Source organism: Nanorana parkeri, unplaced genomic scaffold, assembly GCF_000935625.1.
Source record: "Nanorana parkeri isolate BGI_ZX_2015 unplaced genomic scaffold, ASM93562v1 scaffold94, whole genome shotgun sequence".
Taxonomy (NCBI): domain Eukaryota; kingdom Metazoa; phylum Chordata; class Amphibia; order Anura; family Dicroglossidae; genus Nanorana; species Nanorana parkeri.
This window is the reverse complement of record NW_017306362.1, coordinates 1,506,376-1,520,221: the sequence shown is the minus strand read 5'-3', so window position 1 is coordinate 1,520,221 and position 13,846 is coordinate 1,506,376. Positions and strand designations below refer to the sequence as shown.

Here is a 13,846-nt window from a genome sequence, read left to right as displayed (position 1 = left end):
AAAAAAAATCTCAATGCGACTCCTACATCTGACACAATTTAAAGGAAGATAGGAATTCAGAAATCTGTGTGCCCCAGTGGGGGAAAGATTGCTTCCTGAACCAAACATTTTGATCAATGAATACCTGAAACAATAATCTGTGGTTGTTATCTATTACTATAAATGTGAGGAATCGTTGGGAATGTATATGTAGCACAGTCTTTGAGAAGCAATCGATTTTAAGCCCAGGCTGTATTGCATCACACAACTCGAAACGTTTCAAACTCTGGCAGTCTTGGAGCTGCTTGGCAGCCTTAACACTGGTGATGGCTAGAGTTTCAAACAAGGACAACCCCACTGATTTCTCTGACCTCTTGACTCAATGATCTTTAGACAAGTTGGGCCCTTTTTATAAACTCTTAAACTGGATGAAGTAACAATTTGTCTTGCTGTATTGCTGTTGTCAGTTGGCATCATTGGTTCAATATTTTTATGTATTGTGTTATTTTATTATTCTTGTGTCAATTTCAGGCTCGAAATGGGGTGTCAGGATTCTTTGATGCAGCTGAGGTGGTGCTTGGACCTGACGCCTCTCTAGAATTGGTGGGCCCAGTGCCTAAAGAGCAGCAGTTTATAAACCAGAAGATGAGGCCAGGATCTGGTGTTCTGTCTGTCAGAGTTATTCCAGATGGGCCCACAAGAGTCTTACAGGTAGATCTGTGTGTTCAGATGCAATGAATGGACCAATATATGCTGAATATAAGATACATAGGTTTGGGTGAACTTCCCATTTAGACATGTACTGTTGGCATGCCACAGTCATTATTGTGATGACTAAATCAAAGCTTTGAAGCCTGAAAACAAATGAATACAGCCATCGCATGTAAGGACTAGTAGGCTGCAGTGTATGATACTTTTGTTCTTTGGTGCACATTAACTGTTTTTATAGTAATGGCAGACCTTCTCTTTTACATAAGTCCATATTAATAACAGATGTCTGAATTTGCTTTCCAGATAACGGACGTCAGCCAGCGCAGAAACAATCTTTCCATCGAAATGGATGAACTGGCTCAGTTGGAGCTGAGAAAATTCAAGAGTCTGGATGCAGACCAAGAGCTGGAGGTGCTCCTTGAGACACAGCCTAGCAGGAAATACATGCTTTATATATACTCTTGCAGCTGAACTGAAGTGACATTATTATTCATCTTTTTTTGCAGATTATGGTGAAGTTACAGGAAGGAATAGGCATCTCACTGATAAATAAAGTTCCAGAAGAGCTCGTGTTTGCAAGCCTCATGGGCATTGATGTCCACTACACACATCTGGCTGCCAACCAGGTGCTGGAGCTCAATATTCAAAATGTTCAGGTACAGTTTTCATGCATCTTTATTATATTTTTTACATCATAATATTCAATAGTTCTCAAAATACAGCTAGATAATTCAGTTACTTTGTAATCTTTTGTAAATATGACGTGTCCCAAAATTATTTGTTTGCTGTATCCTTCCTCTTTTTTCATATATATTATATTATAAAATATATATATATATATATATATATATATATATATATACACTCACATATAACATTTAAGTCACCCTCCAATTTTTATTTGTGTTCAAGACCAACCAGAAATTCAGAATTTTCAGACTTAACTGGCTGCATGCTTGTTACACGTCAGTGACTCACTAGAACAGTGGTGGTCAACTTACCTAATATAGGGAGACTGCAGACCTGCAACAGGAGATTGTCAAAGACTGCGAGCATTCTAGAAGTGGTTGTCGGAGACTGTAGACATGGTCAGAGAAGAGTTGTTGAATACTGGGGTGATACTTCAGGAGACAAGAATAGACAGATTGCATGAGACTAATAGAGACCCTTGACGTATCAAAATGTCCACAGTTGTGCTCCAGCAGCCTCCTAATAATAACTTGGATCACATTTGATATTTCTCTCAGCGAGGTCAGTTCTTAACAGATCTTAGTAAGAAAAAAACAAACTATTTAACTACTAGAAGCCAGTCTAAAGCATATTTTTCCTTCACTTGCTTGGGTACACACAGAAACACAGATGCCTGCTCCAGGTGCCCCAATGGCTGGTCAGTAAGTGCCAAAAGACCATAGTTTGGGCAGGAAGGCACTAGATAGTGATATCAGAATGATAACCCTGCAGCGTGAACTACGTTAATCAATGGCAGCACCATTATGTTTCCTTACATGTTCACTTTATATCATGGTAAAAATACTGTTTGTAATACTTTGTCACTTTTACAAATAAATATCTAGAGAAGAACAATATATTCCCTTTAAATGACCATGGCAAGACTGCTTCTGTGTTGTCATTCAAATTAATTCTATGCATTTCTTTCTATGTATTAGGCTGATAACCAGCTAATTGGCACTACCCAGCCCGCCATGCTCTACGTCACACCAAAGACCATTGACAGTTCAGAGATGGACTCAGGCCCAGCGATACAGGTCAATGCAATGAAGGTTCCCAGTAAAAACGCCCTCTCTGATCTGTACAAGGTAACATGTTTTATGTAGTATGTACCATTGCAGGCTAAAGTGTCATGATCCTACATTCTGTCTCCCCTTGAACATTCTGTTGAAATGCTTTTTTTTTACATCTTCAATCCTCAGCGTGGCTTAGAATAGATTATGTAGAAAAACAATAAATACAGACTGGTCTACCCATACAGTGCTAGGCTGGCCTAGGAATGCCATTTGTGCCATTCAGCTGCACTATGACAACATAACACTTGTCATGATATCTGTAACAATGGCATCATGCTTGTGCCCTTATACCCACACTCCTTGTGGGCTACTTAGTGCATTCCCTTCTGTTGGCTAATGCTCCACCATATTAAAGTGCCAGTGCCTAATTCAAATTTTGCTCTCTCAGTTGCCACTGGAGCCCATAGAAGCAAACCCTTCTAGTTTACAGTATGAGGTATGCCAGAATTTCTAAACCAATACATCCCCAAGAGCAGGCACCACAGTGTCCTAGAGTTCCATTATTAAACATCAAATTGTCATCCACAGAGTTACCTTAACCTGGGCACATCACATACTGACACCTTCACTTTAACACTGGCTTGAAGCTCTGCCATGTCCCCCCCCACCCAATGTCCCACAAATCAAATTGATCAAACCTGGAGCAGACAGAATCTGGAGCAGTTGTCCATAGTAACCTATCAGCTTCTCTCTTCAGTTTGTTCTGTTAATATCTGAAAATGAAAGTTAGATGCTGATTGGTTGCCATACACAGCTGCTCCAGTTTTGATAATTTCCTCTAAGGCTGGTTTCACACCTAGGCGTATCGAATATGCGATTTTGTGCCGCGCGTTTTTACCGCGATTCGCTGTTAAAAAAACGCGCGTTTCCAAGGGCTATCTGGCTGTATCCCAATGGATACGCGTGGCAAATACACCCCAAAGAAGCTCCCGTACTTCTTTTGGGCGTAGGGCGTTTTGCAGCACGTTCCTACGCGCTGTAAAATGCCCAGGTGGGAACCATGCCCATAGGCAATCATTGGTTTTCACATGTTGAGCGTTTTACATAGCGTAGGAACGCGCTGTAAAACGCCCAGGTGTGAACCAGGCCTAAATGTATTTTGTAGTAGAACTTTAAAGTGAAGGACAAAGTGACACTGGAAAACAATTTTCTCATCTTTTCTTTTTAGCACCTTCTGATCACAGCCCAAAAGTTTACAGTTCAGATAGAGGAGAAGCTGCTTCTTAAGCTGCTCAGCTATTTTGGTTTTGGCAAGTTGGAAACAGGTATGACATAACTCAGTTTGGTGTAAGGGAGAATGCTTTTGTATGTTTCTTAAACTATACTCATAGCAGTTAGCCATATTTAGATTTATGACTGTTGTCTCTTTTTGTGCCGTTTGCCTGACATCTTACATCCCACCTCCAGTAAGAGTTGAGGACTCCCCTTTACCCCACCTGTCTGATAATAAAACCTCAGCAATGCAATGTCAGCACTTGCCTAAACATGTCTAGTAGGCAATTTTTCAATATATCTAAAGCAAAATGAACTCATTTTATTTCTTGTCCATTGAGGAATACAGGAAGACTTTAGCCTTTGGTTTCTACTGCTGCCTACAGGAGGATTGGACACTGGCAAACAGAAAAACTGTTGGCCAGCCCAGGATAACCCTTCCTACTACCAGCATGCCTGGGTTTTTTGCTAGTGTCCTAGAAGGATGGATGTGTTTTCTGTAGTACTACTTTGTAAAAGTCTAACCTAAATTTTTGCTAGCGCATTTTGTTCCCTCTTCTTCATTTTTTTTTTCTTCAGCTAGCTAGAGCTTGTCTCTTTGTTTGCAGATTTCCTGTGCAGTTGTCCTCTGCCTGGCTGACAGCTCATGGAAGTGAGCTTTGGGCACTTAGAGTCATTTAGGGCACATTCCAAAAGCCCTTCGTGGAAAAGTTAGTTGCAGAGCGCTTTCCAGGTCAAGAGTTGCTGGCACTTGCCCTGTCTCTAAAGACTTACTTAGTGAATAAGTTGGTTGGCCCGACCACTGGGAAGGTACCTGAAATACTTAGGTCTCTGGGCACCTTTATTTCCCAGTTCCAACTGTTTTTGCTGTGGAAAGGGGGTTAAATGGAGGGCCGCATTCGCTCCATGCTCTGTATCCTACTGTACAGCGTTAAGGAAGCATCTCCTTCTACTGCTCCTGCTTGCAAAGAGCCACGTGCAACTTCAATATTTGATCCACCAGAGGTCTAGACCTTGCGAGAAGAAGACTTCCTAGCTTTTAGCATTGCTGTCTTTAATGGCTTAGCTGTTGAAGCCCAAGTTTTGAGGGGCAGGGATATCTCTGTGATTCCTATGCTAAAAGCTAGGAAGTCTACTTCCCGCAAGGTCTATCATTATACATAAAAGCCATAGATCAGGTAGATAGACATTCAGATTGTTTAGCTATTTGAATGGAGGGATTGAAGAAGTTTCAACTGCTTATCAGTGAGACAGTTGATGTCTTCTTTCTTTCTGCTCAACCTGTGACAGAGATGGCTTCATGAGCTCTTTCTAATCAGATACATTTTAGGTTATAGCTTGGCTAGTTTGAAGACATATAGGTCTGCATGATAGTGCATGGTAGTGCCTGTCTGTCCTCTTGTTATTGATTGGCATTCACATATACTACCTAATGAAGTCACCAATGTTAAAACTGGGAATAATATTCTAGAGCAGATTTTGAGAAGCTTCTAAATTATGCAAAATTTGGTAGGTACAAGTATTTCAGCTAGATTTCCTTAATAAACTGCAAAATGCCTAATTTCTCGTGATATTTATAGCTAGGGATACACCGATACCAGTGCCGATACTTGGCATTTTCATGAGAACTACTAGGGTTGCAGCGGTTGCAGCTGGGACCTGGCTCTGGCGCTCCACCACCATTCTGAAATCATTAGTCCTGTATTGTTTTAGAAAAACTGTCACATGACAATAAACAGAAATGTATCAGTACTTCTATCTGTGACGACTTGGACAAGTATCAGTACTTGTACTTGCAAAAATGGTATCAGTGCATCCTTTTATATGTTTATAAAAACAAAATCATACATTATAACAGAGATGTACAAATCCCAGGAGCTCTGTGTGCTCCTTACAAATGACAGCTGCCTCCTAACATTTCAATTTTTCTCTAGTCTAGTCTTGGAGCTCGAGAAGTAGCTGTACTTGTACTTCTAGCGAGTACTGTACATGGTATCGGTGCATCCCTATTTATAGCTCCTGATAAAATGATCAAATTGATATTTGTCAATACTCTTTCCACCAAACACATTTTGTGCTTCCATTGCAAGCTGCTATTAGAAGTAACGTATACGTCCACCAGAGGGCGTACATGTGCTGCACTACTGATATATGCATAGAACGAGGTTATGGCTGCATAGTGGACAGGTGAGAGATAAAGAATTAGATTTGGTAATATTAGGTGACGCGCGTACGTGCGTATTGTACCATATGCAACATATGCAAATAAATGGCTCCATACACACAGCCGCGTATGGAGCCGTATATATGCACAAAAACAGAATGGAACAGAGATGCGCCCAGGCAGCGTATTTCTGCATATTCACGCGCATATACGCGTGCTTACTGACCTTATAGAAAAATGGTATTTACAAATATTTCCAAGCAGTTTCTGCATCAGGTCCGGGCAGTGGGGGATCAGTGAGGGTAAGAGCAGGTACCCTATATTGTCTGCTATACAGTTTATTAGTAGGTTTGCAACCAACTAATCGGTTATGAGAATAGTTGTCAACTATTCTCATTATTGATTAGTTGGTTGGATCCCCTACCTCCCTCCTCCACGCTGGGAAGAGGGCACAGCAAACAGCGAACGGGTGCAATAGCCAGCCTGCTATTGGCTATTGCAATTTGAAATGGCCAATAGCAGGTTGGCTATTGCACCCGCCCACTACCTGTTATATTTACATTCACCTGCCGTCTGCGGAATCTTGCCACTGGCAGTTGTCATTCCCTGGCAGAAGCTATTCAAGCGACATGTGCTTACAATACAATTTTTTTTTTTAAATGACAAAAGGGGGAAAAAAAGTAATTTTCAGTTTCAGCCTGACATATTCTGTCGCGGGAGGTGCGTTGCAGTGGCATTAATTTCAATGGCACCCCAAACATTCCTCCCACAGAGTGATCCCCCGCACTGAAACGCGGGATAGCGCAATGCCGTGCGTACCAGTGCAGTGCGATTGCAAAAAATTGTACATGCAGTTTTATCCTGAAGTGAACTTTGTTTGTAACACGGCATTTGTGTATTTTATTTTAAACTAATGATGGTATTTATTTAATTTTTTTTATCTGATTAATCGAGAAAGTAATCGGCCAATCGATGATGAAAATAATAATTAGCTGTAGCCCTACTTATTAGTTTGCAGCCAGTACTGGCAACAGATGTACAGTTGTCATTCAGGCTGACTTTGACCAGCCAAAAAAAGGGATGCACCGATATATCGGCGCAGACGGCCGGTGTCTCTCCTCCCACACCGCTCAGCCGCCTATCACAGTCCGGCAGAGCGGTGTGGGGACGGAGACAGCGCTGTCACAGGAGGCTGGGCTTTCCTCTCTACACCGCTCGATCAGCCTCCTGTGACAGCGTGTCAGAGAGAAAAGCAATGTACACACACTCAGCGATCAGTGATTGCTGAGTGTGTGTACATAATTGAGGACATGGTATGTAAATAAAAATAAATATAAAAAAATTAAAAGTTTATAAAAAATTAAATATTTTAAAAAATTGAAAAAATTAAAAACATTTTCGGTATCGGTTTCTGTTTCGGCCTGACATTTTTTTTTAATTTCGGTTTCGTTTCGGTTTTAAAATTTCCATTTCTCTAAAAAAAAAGTCATCGTGTCACCGTAGTCACCTTCAAATAAAACTCCGGTTTGGAGAAAGAGAAAATGCTCTCCAGGATTTTAACAAACTTCTTTGCAAATCTTTCCTGCTTCTGTTCTGGAGATTTTTATGCCGGCACTTTGTACAACTGATTGCTAAGACCCCGTTCACATGTAGCGACATACCTTTTGCAGCGGCCGGGATAGCGCGACTTTCGGGGCGAAGTTCCAGCGACGATCCAGCGACGGTAGCGCGACCTTCTCCGTCGGGCTCCATAGAAAAAAAGCAAAATCGCGCAAAGTTCGCTGAAAAAAGGGTCCGGTAGAAGCGACTTGCGACCGCAACGCGCGACATGGAGTTAAGACCGCTCCATTGAATAGCATTGGCCGGCGACTTCTCGCGATATCGCGGCGGAAATCGCGCGACAAGTCGCTATATGTGAACGGGGCCTTAGTGGGAGAGTCTGACTTTAACCACCTGACCAATCTCAGTGTTGTAATAAGGGGCAGCTTTACCATCCCTTTACATGTGGCGGGGTTTTTGATCGCATCCTGCCAAAGATACAACCGTCTATTGCAGAGGATGCCTGTTATCTGACTTAATGATCTGTGTAGAATTCTGGGAAGAGCAGTGAGTTGATTGGATGATTAGATGGATGCAAATTTATGGGGGCGATCTTACGTAGAGAACCTTTTCCAAGGTTGCAGTACGGAGATTTTTTTTGGCCAGTTTAGTGAATTGTAACTGTATTCAAAGTGAAATGGATTTTTTTTTTCCTTAAAGCATATCTAAACACAAAACAAAAATATAACATATTGCAGCTTACCAGTCCTTAGACGTCTTGGTTGCATTAGTTTCCTTTTTGTAGTCCAGGAACAATTTCAGCAAGTACAGAAAAATACCTGTTGATCCTGCCACTTCCTGCGCACTGAACTGAAATTTCAGCTGCTACCAGTTCTCTGCTGTGGACTACTGAGCACCCCACCCCCATGTTATGGAGAGGGGGAGAGGTTCTGTAGTCCTTACACACTTTCTTTCCCAGGGTGACAACACTGCTCCTCCGTAGTTACAATGAGTGAGCGTTGTCACACATAGACAATAAGTGTGTTATTGGCAGGATTACCGGGTGGTTATAAAGCGGGGAAAAAGCCTTGGGAAATAAAACGAATGCATCCACCGCATCTAAGCACTGATAAAATGCAACATATTACATTTTTCATTTTTGAGTTGAAAGCGACACTGAACTCAGGAGTTAAATCTTAAAAATACATTCAGGTACCCCAATTATTAACTAAAATATATCTTATTTGTGTCTCACTCGGCTGTAGATCCTCAAATCATCTCTGAATTGGTGCTGACACTGTCCTTCCTACTGGAGGGGGGCTACTTTTGTTCCCCATGGTCCCTGTGTGTGTTTTAAAGTAGTCACCGCTCCAAGCTCACTCCTGTGATGGACTACAATCTCATGTTTAGTTTACTAATTTGTATTGAGATTGTAGTCCATCACAGGAGTGAGCTTGGAGCGGTGACTACTTTACAACACACACAGGGACCATGGGGAACAAACGTAGCCCCCCTCCAGAAGGAAGGACAGTGTCAGCACCAATTCAGAGATGATTTGAGGATCTACAGCCGAGTGATACACAAATAAGATACAATTTAGTTAATAATTAGGGTACCTAAATATATTTTTAAGATTTACCTCCTGAGTTCAGTGTCGCTTTAAGCCTCATTCACACTACCGCGCATATATACGAGCGTACATGCGTATTGTACCATATGCAACATATGCAAATAAATGGCTCCATACACATAGCCACGTATGGGGCCGTATATTTGCGTAGCGTAAAAATGCGCAAAAACAGAATGGAACCGAGATGCGTCCGGGCAGCATATTTCTGCGTATTTTACGTGCATACGTGCGTACTGCTCATTCAAATTTATTTTAGGAATGATGCATTCTGGGAATGCAAATAGTGCACGCATAGACGCTCGTATAGACGCGTATATACGCAATACACCATTTTGCTCTTGCGTTGTGTGTGAATGAGGCCTTAAACTCAAAAACAAAAATGTAACATGTTGCAGTTTATCAGTGCTTCGATGCGGCGAATGCCTTAGTTTTATTTTCCAAGGCTTTTTTCCCCTTTATAACCACCCGGTAATCCTGCCAATAACACACTTATTGTCTGTGTGACAACCAATTCAGCACCAATTCAGAGATGATTGGAGGATCTACAGCCGAGTGACACACATATAAGATACATTTTTGTTAATAGTTGAGGTACCTGAAAGCATTTTTAAGAATTAACTCCTGAGTTTAGTGTCACTTTAATCCTAAATTACAAAATGTCTTGGGAGGCAGTTTATATACAAACTCTTTATTTTTTTATAACAAAAGTGGAGTTTTCCTTAAATGTTAGTGGGGATAGAGAACCATTGTGGCACTGTACATATAACATCATTCATGCAGAATCTCAGACATCAAACCTCCGTGTTCCGCAGTAATTGACCGATCTCTATTGAACTCTGGTGAATGCCGTGAAATAGGCGGCATGATTCTTTTCTCCGGGTTTTGTTCAGAAATACCAAGAAAATAGTTTATTCTGATAATTACTCTAGATAAGCCAGCCTATAAATGGTCATTAGTCTTGCCTTGATAGTTGAGAAGGGGAGATTGGTCTAATGAGACAATTGCCTCACTGTTACTTGTATTCTCAGGCCATAAAAGAGCCGCTATTATGATGTAGAGTAGGAGTGCTCGGTACCAGGGACTCTTGTTCTAGGGTGGGCGCTGTAATGAGAATATACAAGTGTCTAAATGCATTTTCCGATTCCTTGCCTCCTGGAGGCAGAGAATGATGCTGAATGTCCAGCCTGCCCTTGAAACATTTCCTGTGTTCTGTCCCCACCACACAAGGGCAACCCAGTAGGCTACTCGGCTGGCACTTTTGTCTTGCACCCCTGGAATCCCAACTTCAGTTAAAGTACTACTAAAGGCTCCTTTCATGTTTCCCCGAAAATAAGACACTGTCTTATATTTTTTTTTGCCCCCAAAAAAACACACTAGGTCTTATTTTCAGGGGATGTCTTTTTTTTAATGTGCAACAAAATGCTCAGTATCGGTTATGCTGATCCCTTTCTTTCACTTTCACAGGCGGAGTGCATCTGGTATCACTCCGCCTGTCACAGTAACCGGCGCTATAGAGGAAGTATCGGCTAATGCAACTCTGCTCCCTCCGTCGCCGCAGCCTTGCTTTCTACAGCGCCGGCTTCCTTTGTCATCAGGGACAGCGGTGCAGCAGTGGGGACATCAGACAGTGGACAGCGCAGTAAAGTTCGGTACCATTTACCGGTACACATTACAGTACAGTACCTACTACATTAAGCAGTGCCTTCAGGGGGACAGCAGTTGGTGAAGTATAGTACTGGCGTGCTCCCTGTCACTGCGCTGGCCGGAGGGAGTCCCCTGTCATCCTATTCATGCAGTATGTTCCTGCAGGCTGATACCATCTCTCCTGCTCTTCAAGTTCCCTCTCACATGCTACCACCAAACTAGGTCTTATTTTCGGGGTAGGTCTTATATTACAGGAATCTTGAAAAATAGTGCTAGGTCTTATTTTCTGGGTAGGTCTTATTTTCAGGGAAATAGGGTATGTGACAGACTAAAGAAGTACCACATCCAGTTACTATGTAATGCACAAGCTTTTTAAAGTAACTCGACTAAGCCAAACCCTCCTTCATAGTGTCTCTCATGCTTCCCCTCACAGACACTGCAGCTCACAGTGGGAGAGTTTTAGCAGCAGAAGCAGGGCTGTCAATCCAGAAAACAGTGGGCAGGACTAGGTGTGGCCAAATGCTGATTGACAAGCTACAGGCTGGTGCATCAGCAGTGCCATTGCTGAAAGCCATGCCCACTGCAACATTTCTTCATACACTGTACTTCAACAAAGCACAGCCCACATGAGCATATCAATGCTGCTCTGAATTCAAGAGCAGTGCAGCATCATTGACCCACCACCGCAGGTTACTGCATTAGGTGGACTTCACTGGCAGGGTCAACAGGGATTTGTGGGACTTTGCAGGGGGACTAAGAGAAACTGTAAGTGCAAATGCTCTTATGGGAGACTATAGTATTAAACATAAAGAACGGTGCCTGCATGGAGTTTGTACTTTTCCCACACATGCTTCTGTTGGCTCACCCTAGATTTTCTGATTTCCTCTCCCAACCAGGAAATATTATTGCAGGTGAATTGGAATTGAACTAAAGGCCCATGTGATTGTTTTCTTGGGTGATCTAGGACTCTTTTTCCTTTTTTTTTTTTGCTGTTTTTTCTATTCTAGGCCTTAAAGTGACCCTGCTGTGATTCTGGAGGTACATAATGGGCAGCAAAGATGGAAAGAATGCATGCATAGAGATAGATATCTTGCAGGGAGCCCCGAAGCCTGTAACACTCTGTTGCTCAAATCTCAACAAGCTCATTAACTTGGACCCGCCACCCCTGACCTGTGTTGCTGATGGAAAGATTTGATTTGCTTTCTGTCCGTGTGCCACCAATGTGGAAGAAAACAACCACAAAAACCACCAAGGTGCCAACCTTTCCCCGTACCTTTCAGAAGAGAACTAATACACAGCCAAGTGCTTAAATCTTTTGTAAAGACACATGTCTGTGTCAATTCCTTTCATTAAACAGAACCAAAATTCATACTTCTGCCTGAGTGAGGCATGGGGTGTGGTGGGCGGAGCACTTGTAGGTTTTGATCCCATAAAGGAAGTTGTTTTTCAAAACCGATAACGTGGTTATGTACCGTTGTCATTTTAGAGTGCAATGTTGAACACAGACAGCAGAGGGCCCCTGTACAACAGAACCGCTCAAACCAGGTATAGGCAAGCTCTGCACTTCAGTGGTGGTGAAACTACAAATCCCATTATGCATCCGAGAGTCATGCCTGTGGCTTTCAGAGTCTTGCAATGCCTCATGGAACTTCCAAAACAGCTGGAGGATCTAGGTTGCCCATACCTAGCTTAGACATTGATCAGTGCTGATTCACTGATCATATACCTTCTTGCTATAGTACTAAATGACCAGTCTGTCTGCAGTTTGTTGTGCCCTCAAGTGCAGCCTCTTTTTATTTGTCTTTGCTTACTGCTGCTTCTGACAAGTATTGTTCGCATCAGTCAGTCCTATGCAACAGCGCTAATATAAAGTTCACCTGTTGCTAGGTAGTGCATTTATATAGGGTATATAGCACTGGTTCGGGGGGGATAGGAGACTGACAACTACCTTAAGTGGCGCTCCATCATGACTTGGGAGCCCCCAAACTTATATGCAAATTTTACCTTTTCAGGGAGTAACAATAGGTCGGATCATTATCACATGTGGTGGGGAGAGAGTCCTTAGCCCTGCTTATTCTCCAACCAGAGAGACTTGAAGCTTACATGCGTCTTATACTCTTTGCTTCAGCGGGTAAATAGTTGAACAATGGTAAAGTTTACATAGGCAGTAGAGGAAGGTAGATGAGGATAAATACGATGAACCTGTTGCGTTGCGCGGCCTGGACAAAGCATAAGTTCACAGACGGATTCATTGATGACAAGTTGTTTTTTTTTTAATCTAAAGCTGGTCATACACCTATAGATTATCTGCAGATTTTCTATGGTCAGATGGAAAAAGGGCAACAGATTCCTCCATCTACGCTAAACTGTGTGGATGGAGGAACCTCCCACTGGGCCAAGTTTCAATATCTTGCTAGTCGGCCCCGCTGACTGTCAAAATACCTGAACAATGCCGGCATCCAATCAGATTGTTCAGGTATTTTGAGAGGCAGCAGTTTTCAGTTTAGCGTAGATGGAGTAATCTGTTGCACTTTTTCCATCTGACCATAGAAAATCTGCAGATCATCTATAGGTGTGTGGCCAGCTTTACTGTGGTCTGTCTGTTCCCTCTACAGAGGGGCCCTGATTGTCATAGGTGGAAGGAAGAGTCCTCATCTACGTTGACCAACAGGTTTCCTTGCAGCTCTCCAATATATCCCTAATAGCTTACTTCTTGCTCTCGCCATCACAGACTGCACAGGAAGTTCACTCTATGGCCAAATGTTTGTTGACACCTCTTGAAATCATTGAATCCAGGTGTTGCCAGTGAAGAGCAAGGTTAATTCTATAACATGCAAAGACAATTTAGGCAATTGTGTGCTCTCAACCTCGTGGCAAAGGTTTACAGCGCTCCAGTATATCCCTAATAGTTTACCTCTTGCTCTCATCATCACAGAACGCACAGGCAGTTCACTATATGGCCAAATGTATGTGGACACCCCTCCAAATGATTGAGTCCAGGTGTTTCCAATGAAGGACTGCATGCAAAGACATTTTAGGCAATTGTGCGCTCTCAGCTTTGTGGCCTGACCTCAACCATATTGAACACCTCTCTAGAATGTGTTGGAACACGGATTGCGAACAAGGTCTTCTCATGCAACAGTACTTGACCTCGCAAATGCT

The 13,846-nt window shown here is 42.5% G+C and overlaps 1 protein-coding gene across 1 annotated transcript in view; it reads left to right on the top strand.

The window, feature by feature from the left end:
* VPS13D (vacuolar protein sorting 13 homolog D) overlaps positions 1-13,846 on the top strand; it is a 174,940-nt gene that overhangs the window by 80,316 nt on the left and 80,778 nt on the right. Inside the window, exons 56-60 of the mRNA XM_018552637.1 lie at positions 511-690; positions 994-1,101; positions 1,197-1,346; positions 2,358-2,507; positions 3,664-3,760. Coding sequence (XP_018408139.1) covers positions 511-690; positions 994-1,101; positions 1,197-1,346; positions 2,358-2,507; positions 3,664-3,760 — 685 coding nt within the window. The remainder of the gene's footprint in view (positions 1-510; positions 691-993; positions 1,102-1,196; positions 1,347-2,357; positions 2,508-3,663; positions 3,761-13,846) is intronic.